Here is an 18,340-nt window from a genome sequence, read left to right on the forward strand (position 1 = left end):
TTCTGATTCCGTGTTTAAAAAGGATCTTACTGCAGATTTCAGCATGATTTTTGATGTTTGCCGTTCGTATGGAAAGGGACACCTACGACAGCCCTTAAGATGAAACTTGAGCGCGGATCAGAAGGTGAACTACTGTCCCAAAGTGCAAGCAGTGCTAAATTGCTCTTTACTGAGCCAGTGGTAAGAAGTGTTAAAAGGTATGGATGTTTTCAATCAATCAGAACTTCTTACCCACTGTTCCATTTATATCTCACACCCACAAAATCACAAATGACTGACAATCCTTTGGTCCTAGTAATACAAGTAGCCAGGACGATATTTGTCATTGAAAGAAATGACAAATGTCACAGGTAGCCCAGTGTTTTACAAGGTGTAGGACAGTCAGTGCAGTGTTCCTACTATGTGCTCAAATAGATATGGTCTTACTGAAGTGTTCCAACCCTAACCTGAGTCTCAGATCCCAGCACTGACCTCAGCTCAAATTATCACAGCTTTCGACACTGCCGAGCCCTGCTACACACTCTCTTTCTCACAGTTTTCCTCTAGAGAAGATTGTCGCGCTTGTCTAGACTCACAGGAAGGGGTCAAAAAATAAAGATGAACAAAAAAATTAAAAGACACCTTGTCTGCGAGAGAGCCAGCATTTTCAGTACACAGGGGTCTGTGTTGAACTGTCTAATAGCGTTTAACTGGGGTGCCTCACTCTCAAGTTATTCTGTTGGCAATTGCTGAATTGCTGCACAGTGCTGATCAACACAATTCGGCAACATTTTGCTTTGCATCTTTCTGGCCACCTGACACCTAGCCACGACAAAATTCTGATCTATTAAGAGTTCACGTCAAAAATTTTAAATCGACAAAACCCGTAGATGACCCTCGCAGCAGCAGCAGTAATCCCATTTCTACGCCTGGCTCGAGGAGTTTTCCTGCTGTGAAGGTGTGAATCCAGTTCACTTACACGAATTTGCTCAGGTTACATTGCCTGTATGACATGGTGGGTGATTACAGGGGTAGTGTTCAGGCAGCAGCGTCTGAAACGGTACAAGAGAGCCTTTCCATCGCTGAACACTGAACGCTGAACACTGCCAGTCTGATCGTTGAATGTCTTACCTGCGGTTTCTGGAACAAACAGTCCGTTTTCTCTCCTGAAGGCCTGTCTTCCTCCGTTTCCCCTCTCCTGCTTGATCCTAAGCGCAAGGGCAGCAGTTTGGGACGTTCGGTGAGCAGGCACTATTCCAGCACTGGCCGGCTCATCCAATCAGGGCTCAGCGGTACAAGAGTGTCTGTCTGCCGCTGTCACTCTGCTTTTATCATTCAGGCGTGAAGAGCCCAGTCCGGTCAACAAAAACAGCTCTGTACCAGAAAACAAAAATCCCCTTTTCTGGCAGGAAATAATAATCCAGATAGCAACTGTATCTGAGGGCGGCCAGTGGGGCTCTTAGTGGAATTGTGCTCGTCCACCCCCTTGTCTCAAAGGCAAGAGGAAAAAAAGCCCCTCCACAATGAAATGGCACGTTTCCTGAGCGTCACTTGCTCTGTGGACAGGATCAGAAGAAGGAACTCTTTGTTATACTCACACACAGGCCGCTGACTGTGTTTTGGCAGGATGTACCTCTGCCTCGTTTGCCAACACAAGCAGCGCTGAGGTCCGGCCCAAGAATCCCCTTCCTGCTTGCCTCATACCCAAATACAGCGAACTCTGACCTGACCCCTGACCCTTGACCCCATTTCTCTTCCCCTCTTATTGACAATGTTGGCAAAGTGGGGGGGACAGATGTCCAAGCGGACAAACACATCTCTGTCTCGCTCTGCCTTTCCCAACTCACACCTCTGCAAGGAATGCGATCCCAGTTTCCCACTGTTCTGCCAAGATAGCCTCTCCTATTTTTGGGCCTCGGAATGAACCTATTATTTCCTCAGTTACTGGTGGACAACATTTGTCTTCACTTGGCACATGCCTTCAGGGTTACTTAAAAAACTTGTTACTAAAAAGTGTTACTAAAAACTTTTCCAGCAGGAGAAACCATTGAGGGAATTACTGGCTGGTTTAGGGGTATGTGTTAATTTCTTCTTTTAGATGATTTAACCTTTGAGTTCAGTGTCTAAGGAAACCACATGCTCTGGTCATCACCTGTAGCTGCAGTTCCCAGACCTTAGCATAGGGAGCCACTCTCTGGCTTTTATACTGAGTTTGTTGGGGCACTTAGTCAAAACCCAAGTAAGGTGGGTTAATTGCTTTCAGGTCTTAAAGCCTTCAAAGGGTTGTGTAGATGGGATCAACTCTGTACCCATATTCAATTCCCAGAACTCAAACGAGAACAGGGTTGTTGGCTGAAATGGATCTCTGCAGGAAGAAAAAGGCAGAAATAAAGACAGGAGTGGAGATTAAGTACAAGTGCAATGAACACTGGGGACAGAGGGGTATGGGGGTCTGGACCAGAGCTACCCAGCCACCTTGTCATTTCTTGATAACCCAATTTCTTTCACGAAACAGCTCGATGAGATTCTCTGATTAAAATAGCGGTGATTAAACATACCGGAGTGTGGAAAAGCTTGCTTGCAAATGTTTATTCTTATTTAAAACCAGTCATGGTGGCTGAGGGCGTTCTCAAACACATTTTCAGGCGGTTTCACTTTCCAGCAATGGACATGTTTTGTTTTTTTTTTAAAGACGCACGTCCGCCCAGGCTAAAGTTAGAAAATGTCCTTACGCTTCACAATCCTGAAGTTTCTTAAGCGTGAAGAGTTCGGAACATTGTGACGTCAAAAAAAAGACCCTTTCCTCCAGCCTTCAAAGCTTTCACTTTTTCAGTTCCTCTGACAGAAGTACGTCTTGAAGTAGACAACCGCCATACAGGAGTGCAAGTAAACGCAGTGTGTGATAGTGGCTGCGAGCTCTTCCAGGTCCCTTTCCTCTAACCTATGAGACGCATCATGCAGCAGTGAGCTCGTGATCAGACAGGGCAGGGGCAGGCCTGCTGTTCTAATAAAAACCCAGAACTGAATTTCAATTCTCTCCTCCCGGTTTTCCGCCTTGTATCATTATTCCTCCGTCTCCACGCAACAATGTGAGGATCCCAGGAGCCCTCTCTAGGAAGGATGGGGAATTAACACACCTTCCAGCCTCAGCCAAGTTGAAAGTGGGATTAAGAGCATGAGATACACGATCAAACAGGCAGTACGAAATGGCCATAATAAACATTTTGCATGAACCTTCTTCCCCAATCTCAGGATCATATACATTGATCATTTTATCCTCCAAATAAAGCCTCCCGAGCAGACTACTGGAACAAACTGCACACGGTTAAGTCACATTTTATAATACACTTTAATTGATTAAAGATTTTTTTGCCTTTTTATTTATTTTTTACACTGGAATGTTATTTGCAATTCCCTCTTCTAGTTTTTTTTTTTTTACAGGGTTACAAAACGGTTTCAGCTTTAACCTTCCACCTCCCCTAACCTCACTCAGAAACCCCCCCCAGCCCTCCCTCCCCTCCCCGAAAATTCAAAGAATACAAACAAAAACAAAACAAATATTCCTTTCTTTTGTCTTCCAACTAGATTGACAATCAGGGCTAAAAGAAGTCAGTACGTAACAAGTAACGTCACGGGAGTCAGGACCATAGATTAGCAACATTTGTTTACATGACGTGGGCTGTGGGGAGGAAATGGGGTAGTGTTGGGGGTACTGGTTCCCTTAACCTTGGGGGAGCCTCCAGTTTTTGTACACGATATCCTACACTAATATATACACTCCTTCTGATGCCAGATCCTAAATCACAACCGAGACGTCTCAGAAATCCAACCACACAGCAGACATCCGTACTTTATACTAAATTTCCCAAAGCCTGATGAATTTTGAGCGTCCCTTATGTTTCTACCCAATAAACCTCAACAGAAGGTCCTGTTAGGTCTGGAAGATAAAGTCAGCTCAGATGTAGGTCCATCCTGATCACTGACCCATTTTGTGCAGGAGTCACTCCACGGACCACACGACTGAAGAACCTGCATGACGTTTTCCCGATTTCCCGCCAGAGCCGCAAAAACGATACCATCTGACCCTCGCCGGAACCGTTTAGGCCAAAGGTGCTTAAAAGGAAGTCCTTATCACTTGATCCTGACAATAGACTGCTGCTGGATATTTAATCATGTTAAGAGGTTTCAACATCCAGGAGCTTGGTAATATTCTGCACCAGCCTGATCTTCTGGAATGGCCAAACAACAGAGAAACCCAGGCTTCCAGTGCTATTTCACAAAAGCCACATTTTAAGTGGAATTGAAACAGTGGTAAAAGGACAAACGAGCCCAAGGAAGATTGGCCACACCAAAAATCAGGAGCAGGAGCTTACCAAGCAGCAGCTAACAGTCTGATAAATCGCAATCTGGCTGATATACAGTACTATCCGCTTAGATGCTACTGCCCCACAGGGACAATGTAGTTCATCTGTTTTTATCTTGCAATCTTGTATCAGAAGCAAAGCAAAGCTACGGAAAATCACTGCCTATGCACAAATTTATTGGATTTTAAAATGTACTGAAAATCTTAATTTTCAAACGATATGTACTGGAGGCCACATTCAGCCAAAATGCCATATATACAGAACACGCCATTTTGTCTGAATTTGAAGCTGTTACTTAAAAATATTTCCAATCACAGTGCAGCTGGGATCTCACACGTACTGAAGAGAGTGCAGCAATAATAAGGTCAAGGTTTCGATTTTTCTTCCCCCCCAGCTCTGCTGATATTTGAATAACATGTCAAGGTGCCCAGCTGTACTCGCATTCTCCCCTGATAAGATTGAGCCGAACGTCCAGCTCCTTCGGGCTGTTCCCACACTGGGATACATAACAAGCCGGGTTCGCACGACTCCCAGTCAATCCGAAGAGGCTGCGCAAGAGGTGCAGGTTAAAGCTGGACGTGAGGCAGTCATCTAGCAACTCGTTTAGTGTTTTTCCTTTTTTTTTTGCCCAGAAAGCAACATAGCTGCTCAAGCCACACTCCGTACTCTTCCTCTGACTGCGGTCGCAGGAACTCATCTGACCCCCCCCCCCCCCCCACACACACACACACACCCTCGTTACAAAGGCTGTCCACGAGCCTGGGATTTTTCCACCCCTGTCTTTGGCCGGGGAAACGTCATGCTCCTCAGGTTATCAGGACGTTCTTTTTATTTAGGTATTCAATTTTTGGATCACACCTGAAGCACAACCCCTAGCCCTCCCCCCCATCCCCACCCCAGCCCCCTTTAAACACCAATCGTCCCTCGTCTCCCCCACAGCCCTCCTGTTACCTTGCTTTGTGTATTACGGTTCTCCTTTGCTGATGCAGCACAACTGCGTCCTGTTCGGTTTTATTTATATATATAGCATTTCTGTTTCTTTTTTTTACATATAAAGGTATAAATACACCAAATACTGCACGCCATGGCGGTAAGGGCTTAGCAGGATTGCGTCCCGTTGATGTGTTGTATTCAATCTGGTACACAGCGGACAGGCTACTATCGGTTTCTCCTTTTCTTTTCTTCCTCTCTCGTCTTCTCGCGGTTGACGGCGGCCATCAGGGATCGCGAGGCGCCCGCGCGCTTACAGTATCTCGTACTTGTCGACGACGAACGACGTTTCCAAGGAGAACCTCACGGGGCTGTCGCTGTCCACCAGGGTGACTTTGGAAATCTGGGGGAGGAGGAGGGAAACCAAGCGCAAAGAATAAGGAAAGAGCAGGAATCCGGAAAGTCAAACTCCGCACGGAATATTCGCCCCGCCTCTTCCTCCAATAAGCAAAGCTCCCCCTACCGGACTAAATACCAAACCTTATTTAAAGGGGGAACTACTACACTACTTTTATACTTCAGGGTTAGAAAGAATCAGCATTGATGAGTGCACTTCATAGCACATGTATATATTCACACCGGGGGTCCCACAGTCACTCCACGATAATTCTCCACGACTTTTCCAATAAAATAGTTTTTCTTTACTACTAAACCTTATTGCCTACACCAAACTGATTCTACACTCCCCTTCAATCTTATCTTAAGTTCTCTAAAGTTTAACTGCAGTCTTTACCCTTTCTTCAGACCACTTTTTTTCCTCAAGGTAGGCTTGAGAAATCTTGGCCAATCAGAACACTGCGACCATGTGACCACAAACAGACCAATCGTGGCGACTCTCACCAGCGCAGGAGGGGGGGGTGGGGTGGGGGGGTGCGCGGAGGCTCACCTGTATGTCGCAGTAGTTGCGCTTGGAGACGAAGGAGACGTGCACGGGGAAGAAGTCGTTGGGCTGGCCCGCGATGCTGAACTCCAGGCTGCCCGTCTTGTTCTTGGCGTCGATGACGGGCAGGCACCACTCGAGCACGTTCCTGCGGCTGTCGTGCCGGTACTCGCCGTCCAGGTCGCCGATCACGGGGGCGCCCACTCCCGAGCTGCAGCGGGGGGGAGGCAGGGGCCACACTCACACGTCGGCTCATGATTGAAAAGCCACTACGTCAAAATGCGCAGGCTGTTCCTAACGTCTTAGCTTAGGGACATCCTGGAAAACTACATCTGAGTAAGAATGAGTAAATGACGCAAACCCTGCGCTGTGACTCAAGAGCTTCTTATTTGTGTGGCTGGTGCAGAGATGCACAGCAGCTGCTGCTCTCTACAGCCTCCAAAGAGTGTCAGGCATGCATTTACTGATGGCTGCACAGGGGAAGGCAGAGGATGCAAGTGGAACAGTGACGAAGAAAGCTGCACATTAGATCTGGCTCAGGTCTCATCTGATGGGAAAACAGGGTTGACGTGTTGAGTCTGTGGGCACCTCATGCCCATGCTGAACGCGTGCGTCATGCGGGGGCCGGGCATACTCACGGGACTGGGATAGAGATGACGACATCGTTGAGCTCCAGCCCCTCCTCCTGCAGCTCATACTCAATGTTCACATCGCAGCCGCTCCCACTCTCCGAAGGCCAGCAGTTAACTGCAGGGGGACAGAGCATGGGCAGGTGACGTCTGCTAGTAAAATCACACAGCTATCGTACCACAAAAGAGCACATCGAGGACTGAGATGACCCCCACAGGCTAAAGGGACAAAATTGACCTTGGATAACAATAGGTTACACCAACACAGACGGAACACAGTTTGAAATGTAAAGTTAAGTACATTAAGGAAAAATAAACAGCCGAAGAGACCAAAAGAGCTGAAGATCAGAGAACTGAAGCCATGTTGTCATGCACGGCTCTCAGCCTAGCTCGCCTCTACCTTCTGTGTTGCTATACTGTTGTACTTTCCCCTCATCTGCGCTACATTCCCTTAGTACAGCACTTTGAGTAAGTAAGTGCCTTTGAGACTTCTAATGGTTGCTGAACTGGAGAAACGCTACTCCCAATCTCAATCCGGCTTCACTTAGCTCGCAGGAGAGAGACGGGGGGGGGGACAGGGAATGCTGTAAATATTATTTCCACTTCACGGTCAGTGGCTTAACCCCTGGTGCTGCTGAGCAGCGAGCTCGGTGACGATTACAGCTATTAGCGCTTCCTCCTGCCAACAGCGGACTCTAAACCACCAGGCCCCGTGCCCCAAGGGGAACCGCGCTGAGCCAAATTATCAGAGCCGGTTAGAATTGGACAAAGAGGCTGATGATCTGAAAGACAATTCAAGTCTTTCATCACGAAGGCACGCAGCAGAATCCTACCACAAGGTGCAACGAATGCAAAAACACCACCCTTTCAATGGCTGAATTGCATGAGGGTTTCTTGTTTTTTTTGTTTTCTGCTCATCAACCTTTTTGTCAGCCTGTCAAGTTAAAAACCACTGCAACCCCTCGCTGCTCACCCAGCGTCAGTGCACGCCTGGCTGCCTGGATTATCTCAGGAACTAGGCACTGGACTCAATCAAGCATGACCACTGGGCTCTGCTATAATGTTCCCTTTACTATGATTTCAGGTCTTCCACAAACTCTGAAGGATACGGTGCCCGAAGTTTCCTTTGTTTTCAGAATTTTTCTCCCCAGCTGACCCACATTTTAGCTTGGATCACGACCAGCAGCTTGTCAGAATCTTTCAAGACTTTTCAGGCAAAAAACAGCCAGAAAGACAACTGGAATCACTGACGAGCCCATTTTAAACTCTGTCAACGGGCGTCTCGGCTGCGTGTAGTAACTGCATTTCGGTAGCCGACTGGAAATTCGGGATTTGTCAAGCAACTGCTCTATTGAAATACGCTCAAGCGTCTCCTACCGCAGCACAGTGAGACATTAACAGGTGTGACGCGGAATTTAGGAAAGAAAAAAGGAAAAACAAAATCCAATATTGCTTCCATTCATTCGTTTGTGTTGCGTTCACACGTTGTTTGGAACAGTAATAACAATGCGCTCAAGCCAGTAATTTGTGTGGGTGTGGGGCACACATTTTCTATTTCTTCTATCCTCTTCTATCTTCATCCTGTAGGATGAAAAAGGTCAACAAGCGCTGCACTGGCTGGCACTAAAGGCTGCTGCTTTCATTCCCAGATCTTGGGAGGTTAGGATTCGCGTGGGACCCAGCTGATAACAATAGCACGGCAGCACAGTGTCCCGAGAGACTCACAAGCTCCTTTCAGGAGTATCTGGAAAGCCCCCAGCGCCAGGGCACTACTCACTGGTGAGAGGTATGAGGGACTCGTCTGTGGTCTGTAGCCTCCACTTCAGCACACCAACGTCGTTGTTGAGGGGAAAGGACTTCTCTGGGTTTTTCAGGCCAATCAGAGACTCCGCTGTGAACAGCTTCTTGTCCACGTTGGGGTGGGTCTGTGCAAAGCAGTCACAGAAATCAGGGAGGGATGCAGAAAGAAAAAGAACAAGCACTGCGTCACACAGCAAAGGGGATCTGCCCCTCTTATTAGGGAAATAAATCTGGTCGAACTAAACTGATGTCCAGATCAAGCTGAATAAGAACATAAGCATGAGCTTCTTCACACCTTCTCTGATGCAACTACCATGCATGCAAATACGAGCTGCAGGACGCCTGGGGGGGAATTGAAATGGCCCTAACCGCTCAGCGGACTCTCACCTGCAGCTGCAGGCCCTTCTTGTCGTCGTTGTGGACGTGCAGGCGGATGCGGCCGCTCTTATCCTCCGAGACGCGCAGGGTGATCATCCCCAGTACCTCCATGTTCTGCAGCCCCCCGTCCCGCCCGCAGGTCAAGGAGATCTTTTCCTCCACCCGCAAGTGCACGCTGCAGGGAGAGGGGTCAGAGACAGGTGCAGTCAGGGGAGAGGGGGGTGATCTAATTTCTGCCGTCCATTCTTAGAAAAGCTCTATCTTGGATTGCTGTGGCTTGCTTTTTTGCAAGCATCCAGATCACCTGGAGAGCTGGCTTTGAGCCCGTTTGGACCCATGCACGGGAAAAACCAACCGCCCCTGTGACAGCTCATGCATGTTTAGAAGCTTTAACTTTTCTTTGGACAGGCAGGACTGAGCACAATTCCTTGAGAAAGATACCCCATAAAAACGGATGTATCAGAACGTGCAAGTGCTTCCACTCTTAATGTTTTCACTGGTGCACCCTTTACCGACCCAAGAAAAGGTGACTTCTGCCACGTGAGCTGCCTGTTACCTCTCCATGTTGACAGGAGGGGGCAGCACTTTGGACACCTCTGAGGGTCTCTTCCCCGAACTGGGTAGGATGATGTTCTCGCCCTCCGATTTCAGCTTGTCCACAAAGTTATCCACCTCCTTCCCCCTCGCCCCCAGCTTCAGGGCCTTACTGGGGCCGCTCGACCTGCCACAGCAAAACATCCAACGAAAACGTTATTGTAAGACGTTAGAGCACAATTATAACCACAGGTGAAACCGATCCCAAATTTTACCACTGAACACTGGCAAGCAAGGTACAGGCAACAGGTGTGCCTCAGAGCTTTGCAGGTGGAAAGAAAACTCAGCTGTGGAGAAAAACCCTGGTACTCCTCCCAAAGAAGAAGGGAAATGCGGGGTTCTTAGAGCAATGCTGCGTCACATCCCTCCGTTCCGTTTGATGGGTCACGGGAGCGATGCTGCATCGTGACTATCCGTTCTGTCTGAATGATCTCTAGAGCAGAGCTGCGTCATGACTATCAGTTCTTGTCTGAATGATCTCAAGAGCAATGCAGTGTCATGACTATCTGTTCTGTCTGAATGATCACTAGAACAAAGCTGCGTCATGACTATCCGTTCTATCTGAATGATCACTATAGCAATGCAGTGTCATGACTATCCGTTCTATCTGAATGATCACTATAGCAATGCAGTGTCATGACTATCCGTTCTATCTGAATGATCACTATAGCAATGCAGTGTCATGACTATCCGTTCTTGTCTGAATGATCTCAAGAGCAATGCGGTGTCATGACTGTCCGTTCTGTTCGAATGATCACTCGAGCAATGCGTCTACATTTCAGCCAGGCAGGCTGTGGCCGCGGGTACCTGCTGGGTGCTGGTGTCGCCTTGGGCTTCTCGGGTTCGATGAGCGTGTCAGTGATGGTGATGGGACTGCTGCCCGACATGCCCGAGCTGCCAAAGCCACCGAAGCCGGGGGCTTTCTTCCCCGAGCGCTCGGCGTCGCGGCGGGCCTGCTGCAGCTCCTTGGCCTTCCGGCGCATCTCGGCCTTGGCCTCACGCTCCTGGGTCTGAGGGAAGGGAGTGGGAGACAGTGAGATCCGGAGTCTGGACCAAACCTTTGCAGGCTCACATCTTCCCAACGCGAGAACATTTTTATTTATTCTTATGCTTGAGCCACTTAAAACAACTTCACTGCAGTACTATACACATGAAAATCCTACGCAATCCCTGTACTTTAGAATTACACCACAGAAAGAGCAATGTGGAGTAGTGGTCAGTGTTCTGGACTTGCAAATGACAGGATGCAGTTTCAGAAACTGGGTTGTCATTTTGTACCCTACAGCAAGGGGTTTCGCTCAGGTGGTTTTATTAAAATGGCCAGCTGCGTAAGTGCATAAATATGCAACTTGCTTTGGAATGCCAACATCACCTAAATTAACGAATACGAAACACATGTGCAGTGGGGCATCCTGCTTTGCAAAAAGAACAATTAAAAAACAGCAGATCAATGCATCTGAATTCGACTGCTTGCTTGTTTTACTGATTGGAGATCTGTGTCCTTTAGTTTGTAGAACAGCCTACATCCCAGAGGTTGGTGTAGATCTTCCTGAAATCATTTCATCTGCGTAGCTTAAAAAGCCACAGTAGTTCCAAAACAAAGCTCACGATTTCATTAGGTAAGGGACACCTGAGTAACTGATTGATCTTGTGATGGGTTCACAAAAGCAGAAGACCGTGGCTCCTCACCTCTCTCACAGCGCGGAACACCTTCTCCTCGTGTGAATCCATCTCTGTGAAGGTGCGGATCTGCGCCAGGTTGACGTTCTCGCGGTACCCCAGTGCCACGATCTCGTCGAAGGCGAAGATCAGGTCGAAGCAGTGCTCCGAGATCTCGCTCTCCTCCAGCACGCGACAGTACTCGGGAATCTGCAGGGAGGAGCGAGCCGTGAACAGTGTGTTTGCATCCCGGCTTTCACGTCACCTCTGCACAAGCATCGGGATATCTCTGCAATCACGATGTACAAGCTCAGATCAAGTTTACTGGCCCATATTTTCCTCTTAGTGTCCTCTGATTTGTGGCTCTTCATTCGGAAGTCTGCTGGTTTGACTTGATCGATGCAATGAATTTTGGTTCTGCTCCTGTAGCCTATCAGAACGGGACACCCTCTTAAGCCCCAGAATGTAACTGGTCATTAATTAACCAAAGAAGGGGTAATTTACATTTGTTTAAGCTGAAAGGACGGTTAGCACTGTCCGGAGGACTGGAACTTGTCTCAATGATGCCACTTCGCCATTTAAGGGTAAGGAAAGGCAGATTACTGGCTACAACTACTGCTACCCGGCAAAAAACATTCTGACCCACGTAGAAAATGGACTTCGCCTGGCTGGGTTTGTCCCACTCTAGGTGGTGGCCCAAACGATTAAAACAAACCTGTAGGAAAGTTAAGAGCGGGCAGTCTTAACGTGACCAGGGATGACTTCCTGCGTCAGGCCCGACGCCTGGCGAGGCAGGAAGGGGGGGGTCTTACCACACGGGAGAAGAGGCGCAGGGTCTCCAGGTCCTCCAGGATGTTGCTGTTCTTGGTGGTGATGAGCACCATGTAGAGCTTCTCCAGGGGCTGGTACACGTAGCGCACGCTCTCCGTCTCCACGAAGGTGTGCTGCTTGCCCGTGTTCATGAGCTTGGGGAAGGCCGCCAGCAGGCCCTCGATGCGCGTGCGGGTCATTTCCACAAACTGGCGCGACACGATGGCCTTGCCCGCCTTGGTGCACACTGCCGCTGCCAACAGCACCTCGGGGAAGAGAAGGGAAAACGGGGGTGTCAGCTGTCAAGCCGTGCTGAAGCCACGCTAGCGCCCTCTCTGGCCCACAGGTGGAACAAGAGATTTGTAGCGCGGCGAAGAAAACCGACGCGCGTGGAGACCTCCCGCACGTTCAGTCTCACAAGCCCGACGGGTTTTGTTCGCTCTGGGGACGGGAGAAAGTTTTTTTTTTTTTGCACTCTTGTGCAATTAAATTTTAGGATAGATCTTCCTCCCCCTAAACTTACAAGGCATATTAAAAATACTGACAAGACAGGTGATTAAATTGTGTACTTATGAAACGTTTTCCCCATTTAGACGGCTAAGACTAGAAGAGTGACTCCTACAAAGATGGAAAGCTGCTCTTCCGTTATCAAACAAAAAACACCACGTTAACCTGGAATGGCAGGGAGAGGATTTCGGATTCTTTTCTTTCTTCCCCTCATTTTAGTTTACTCTGTGTGCTTCTCTCCGCCTTGCCAAGCAGAAGTCTTCCAAGGGACCGATGAGAACTCAGGAATACACGCACAGATGCTTGGCAAAAGGTTCTGAAGGTTCTCGGCCCGTTTTCTGCGTCCTCAATTCTTCTCCCGTTCCGAAGGTCCAGAACAAACCGCAGCGCGGGCCGTTCGTTTCAGAAAACGCGCGGCAATTTTTGCTACCATACTGCTCTGAAGTAATAAAATCCAAATTCGCCATGGAAACGGACAAAGACTTTCTTTTAATTTTAAATACTGTTTTTTTTTACTTTGCATCCTGAAAAACGTTAAGAAATGCCGAGCGACGGTGCCGTTTACAGAGGCAGGCAGCAGACCTTTAAAAGAACATATCGTGGAAAGACAGAACCAGCTCCGCACCGCGGAGGATTCTAACCACAGCTTTCAAACAACAAGGCCGGGGCCTGTGTTGAACAAAGCAAACGATTTGCTATAATCCATTTGATTGCTATATTAGCAAATAAATAGCTTTCATTTCATGTACATCTCTTTCGTGGTTTAATAATTCGAAAACCAATTTCAGAGGATTGAAACAATCTAATTAAAGAAGGCAGCAAAGGGACCTTACATTTACCCAAGGTCTCATATCCACACATTTAAAAGGAATACACCTTTCACAGCTCAGATGATTCGAACCCCAAGACACCTGAAATGATCCAATTTAAATCATGCCCAATGTGCACAGAGGTTGAACACTGCCAAACGTTCCCAGGTGCTACCAATATACTTGTCTGCTGTAACCAGAAGGAAGATGGGACACTTTCTCATGCTTCTAAGCACTGGGGGTCAGACTGAAGCCAACGGCAGCACAATGGTCACAATGGTCTTCTGGCACGTGGTAAACTGACAGCCACCTTCAAGCACTGGATTCATGCAGATCGTCCTCAGGCTTAACTTGCACAGAAAGAACCTATAGGCATTTGTTGTTGTTTTTAACCCCAAATCCATAAGGTAAACAGTACTTCTGCACGGCAACGTCACTTTCCAGTTACGTGTTCACCATGGTGTTCAAGGAGCAAAACGCAGAATTAGATAAGTAGAATAAACCTGCATCGGAGAAAATGAACAGAGTACTTTCCCCTTTTTGTACTGGAAGCTGAGCAAACACAAGGATAGTGAAATTTTACACCAATCCAACAACTCAATCAGATGAGCTGTTTCTCAAACAGCATCCTGATTAACACTTAATACTTAAAACTGATGATGCATTGTTTGTGGGAAAAGGCCTGCTCCTTCCTACATCCTGCCCTTTAAAAAGCACACACACACAAATAGCAACCTCAAGACTCCAAAACATATTGTTGCTTATTTGAAAGTAGTCCTATGACTGGCCCTGCGGATGTGTTTCTTAAAACTGTCAGATGAATCCATTTCAAGAGTTTGTGTGCAGGTTTCACCAACCTGAACTTTAAAAAGAAACGGAAATGTAATTCCTGGAGAGAACTGTTGCTGAAATCAACAGTTGATCATTCCTTGAGAAGCAATTAATTCTACTTCCTTTGAAGCAATTAATTATCACCAATAACATTCGACCTGAGACCTGATTTTAACCATCACACATAGAAAGAATCAGGGAGAAAGTTTGCTACACAGCTCATAATATTTTGAAAAGACCTTAAATATAGTCAGATTGTAGCACTGCTAGATCTATAAATAACTAACAAATAGTTGGGCTTTTCTGGTAAACATAAACATCTGAGGTCTAGTCTAAAGGACCTGCGAGGTAGACTGTGATGGATGCAGTTCAAACATGCAGCAGTGTATATTTCACCCCCTTGTGACCTGGTCAGTAAAACAGGTGTTCCAGTTTTATAAACCGTTTCAATCTGTACTGTGATTTCCAAAATATGAGATGTAACAGAAAAGCAGTACATCAGCCTGTGGACTCTGCTAGTTTTTGTTTCGCCCGCTCTCCTGGTGCTAATTGATGCCTTGAATTGATCAGTGTCCTTGGTTTCAGACATACCATCTCATTTCATGTTTTTTTGACCACTTCAACATGCAGAATATTAAGCAGTTTCTCCTGGGCTCCCTTAATTCTGGCTAAAGGGCTTGTGGGTGATTGTCAAACTCCATAGAGTGTCTCCTGCCTCTCCCCTCCAGTGGCCTAATTGTAAAAAAATTCCGCTAACACCTGAATCAGGGGAGTTGTGAATCTCGGAAATTAGTACGCGGCCGACACTAATTAGTTTTGTGAACCCAGAGCAATTTATAGAACGCCTCAAAGCCAACTGAAAACACTTAGCCTGCGATTAAATACTCGGCTATAAAAATCAGAAGGCGACACTATCACCATCAATACCAGCTTAAGAAGCACTCCGATAAGCGATCTTGCGCGTAATCACCTGGTCTTAGACCAACAGCTATCTGTGCGATTCCTTTTCTGGAATACAACGAGATCGTGTACTGGTGTCCCAAGTCCCCAACTGGGCAGTAGTATTTATTTCAAGACCCGAGCTGATGAAGTTGTTCATTCAAATACGTATTGCCCTCGGACGTCGGTGCTACTCCAACGCTGTAGGTACGAGGTCCGTTGCTTGTTTTTGTAATGCTGTATTAAGATTTTTAAAGTAACTTGTTTGACAGGTTTCGTTATTTTGTGACGACGGTTCTTTAGTGTTCAGTATGTCAGTAAATAAAAATGCTGCAAGCTTGCATTTTCCTAAAGCAATCGGCTAGCTTGATCATGCCGAGGTCTACGAAAAGGCACAGTATAATTGATTGTTAGTGTTTACCATATTGCATAGCTGTCTGAGACACCCAAGCTGAAATTCTTACCGATCTCCACTAACCGTGCCAGCCACGTCACTCGAGCTGTGTTTTACGCTACAGGACAGAGAGAGAGAGTTATTCCATTCACCTACTTAAGGTCTCTTTTTATACCATGACTTGGATGGGAGGAAAAATTGGTATTTTACCTGGGCCAGCAGCTACTGTATTCACTGCCAAGTGCATTATTTCCAGCGGGGCCTACGACAGCAGCGGTTTGATCGCTATAAACCTCTGTCCGCTGAGGATACTGTCTGCACGAATTCCGACAACTCTTTATAAAAATAAAACTACCTCTTAACAGCTGTCGAATCAGACCGTTAACGGTCCTTGTCTCAATCAAGACTTTATATTTCCTTTCCGACTCTCGTCCACTGACCAAGCCGGAACAAGGACTGGTCTCGATCATCTTTCGGTTCAAAACGCACTGTTCGGTAACCGATTAGAAGACTGTAAGGCTTACCATTTTCGCTCCTTGTGCTTGTAAAAGATATTACTTTCCTAATGACGGGGGATCCTCCCAATTTCCAGACGCTTTCTCTGCAAAATATTCAAGAGTCGATCCGCTGCTTTCCACTGGCGTCTCCCAGCCTACGGCTCCAATATGGCAGCACAGAGCCACGTCTCCAACCGGAAGCAGCTTGTCACGGGGTCAAAGTGCACGGCGCTAGGTAGCATTCGAACATGTGGAAGATTCAACATCAGCATCAGTAGCGTAGCTTAATTGCTAATTAAACATCTTTCCCGTTAGCGTTTGTAAGCCCTGCGGCGTGGGTTCAACCTTTTTTTTTCAGAAATCCCTAGCTTTAAGAAACCGCCAACACCCACAACGTAAACACCAGCCTAACCTAGTAATACTACTTGCTACAAAATTTAAAAGCACATCTCCGCAAAGCCCGCATATGCGATGATTATGGACGGATTTTTAAACACGGCTTGGAATCAAAGCATTTAATGCAACCCCTCTATGTTACTAAAGCTGGTTCCCTGACTGCTTTGGAAAAAGTTTACATGATCGGAGGAGCTGGAAGGACCGATTTTGTAAATGGCATAGTATTCCCCATCCAGGAATAACTGGGATCCATGGTTAGGAACCCCTTGTGCTGACGAGGAGGGACGTCGAATATTTTCTTCTCTTGGACAACTTATGTATAAGGTATAATTATATGAATTACTCTTCTTATACTGCGCGAGTGACCTTGCTTTCACCACTCCGAATGACTTTTTAATCTCCTGCCGATAGAGGGCAGTGCCGATGTTTGTAATCGGGCACACGGTGAATCAAAATGTGCCAGAATCATGTTTGATTTAAGATCTTATGATTCATCCCTGATTAAAATTCTTATTTAAGCCACATGCGTCTTGTGAAACCTCGCGAACAGCAGTAAGAGCACGTCTGTATTGATTTCAGTCTTTCTTTTTGCCAGCCATTGCGAGGTTCTTCACCGATGTCCTCTCTTCTAATGTCAAAAGCCATCTTACTAAGACCACAAAACGCCAGGTGGATCCGCTTTAGACAAGCGGAAACTTCCAAGCACCTTCCTTTGGAGAGCCATAGATGCATCAGTTCTTAACTGTTGGTTTAAAGGCATGATAGTTACGTAAGTGAAGTCGAGGGGAGAAAAGTAAGCACCGTCAAGGCGAAAACCGAGCTAATATTCTTAAAGGGAGAGAAGGCCTGCCGTAAAACTATAAAGGTGCGATCAGAACTGACTGATGAATGTTAAAATTTAGAGACTGGACTTGAGGTGCGGGCTTTAAATTGGTCAATGTAAACAACAAGCCCCTTTTATTCATGCCGTAGAACAAAGACTAAATTGTTGACATTTTTATTTCTGTTGCACACGCGTCGAGTCGTACAGTTTGCGTCTCTAAATCTGACCTTTACAACGGTGAAAGACTTAATAACAACTGAGTTAGCTGTTATGATAATTATGAGCTCACACTGCGTTGCTAACTGCAAGGTTCTTGAGGAATAAACCGAGTATCCGGTTGCACCAGGCTGTGTCCATGACGCTGCTCTACGTTTCTGTTGCAGCTTCGCCAGATGGGTGCCGTGTACAGTTCGGATAGCCCGAAGAGCACCATGCAGACCAGTGCCATCACAGACAAACCGTTGAGGCCCCTTCACTTCGGAACTGGTACAACTTCTATGTGGGCATTTCCCCAGAACTACCAGGTGGCCAGACATGGTCCAGAACGAACGGTTTCTACTTATCTGTTTTGTGATACAGACACTGAGCACATCCTTTGGTGAGCTACATAGGTCTATCAGTGCTTGTGACTGACAAAATGGCTGCATTGTAGACGTGCCGTATCACTGTAGCTCCCAAACTCTGTCTCCAGCTTGCTTTTATCAGTGGTCAGTCCTGATACCTTGCCTGTTTTGTTCTTATTTCCTCCTTTGGAGCAGACGGGTTAGTTTAATATATGGGTAGACGTGAATCCCACATCGTCTAATACCAGGAAAATGTGTATGAATTTAAAAAGGAAGTAGCTCCACCAGTTTCTAAGAAAACAACAAATAGGGTTCTCCTTTTAAAGGCCGAAATCCTTATTAGAAGACAACTTTGTAACTATAGCAACTGGCTGTTCTGAGTTCCAAGTATAGATTCTCCAGCCAAATAAATTCTCGTTATACATCATATACAGAAAAGACAATTCCCAAACCAAGCAAACACCTTTTATTACAGAAACGCAAAACACTTACTAACGA

General features: G+C 46.7%; 1 protein-coding gene across 1 annotated transcript; it reads right to left on the reverse strand.

The window, feature by feature from the left end:
• Nucleotides 1-5,378: 5,378 nt before the first annotated feature.
• Nucleotides 5,379-16,253, reverse strand: arcn1a (archain 1a). Its single transcript, XM_088939892.1, has 10 exons — nt 16,088-16,253; nt 12,086-12,349; nt 11,304-11,483; nt 10,422-10,624; nt 9,577-9,741; nt 9,030-9,195; nt 8,620-8,767; nt 6,852-6,960; nt 6,220-6,424; nt 5,379-5,676 (listed from the first exon to the last, which is right to left on the reverse strand). The coding sequence occupies exons 1-10, from the start codon at nt 16,088-16,090 to the stop codon at nt 5,587-5,589; spliced, it is 1,533 nt and encodes a 510-aa protein (XP_088796018.1). The 5' UTR covers nt 16,091-16,253; the 3' UTR covers nt 5,379-5,586.
• Nucleotides 16,254-18,340: the final 2,087 nt, after the last annotated feature.

The sequence above is a fragment of the Atractosteus spatula genome, chromosome 22 (assembly GCF_055471065.1).
Source record: "Atractosteus spatula isolate fAtrSpa1 chromosome 22, fAtrSpa1.hap1, whole genome shotgun sequence".
Taxonomy (NCBI): Eukaryota; Metazoa; Chordata; class Actinopteri; order Semionotiformes; family Lepisosteidae; genus Atractosteus; species Atractosteus spatula.

Coding starts and splice junctions, on each gene's coding strand:
- arcn1a (XM_088939892.1), bottom strand. Junction 11,484..12,085: donor TGCGCCTCTTCTCCCGTGTG/GTAAGACCCCCC, acceptor TCCTCCCTGCAG/ATTCCCGAGTACTGTCGCGT. Junction 8,768..9,029: donor AGAAGGGCCTGCAGCTGCAG/GTGAGAGTCCGC, acceptor TGCTTTGCACAG/ACCCACCCCAACGTGGACAA.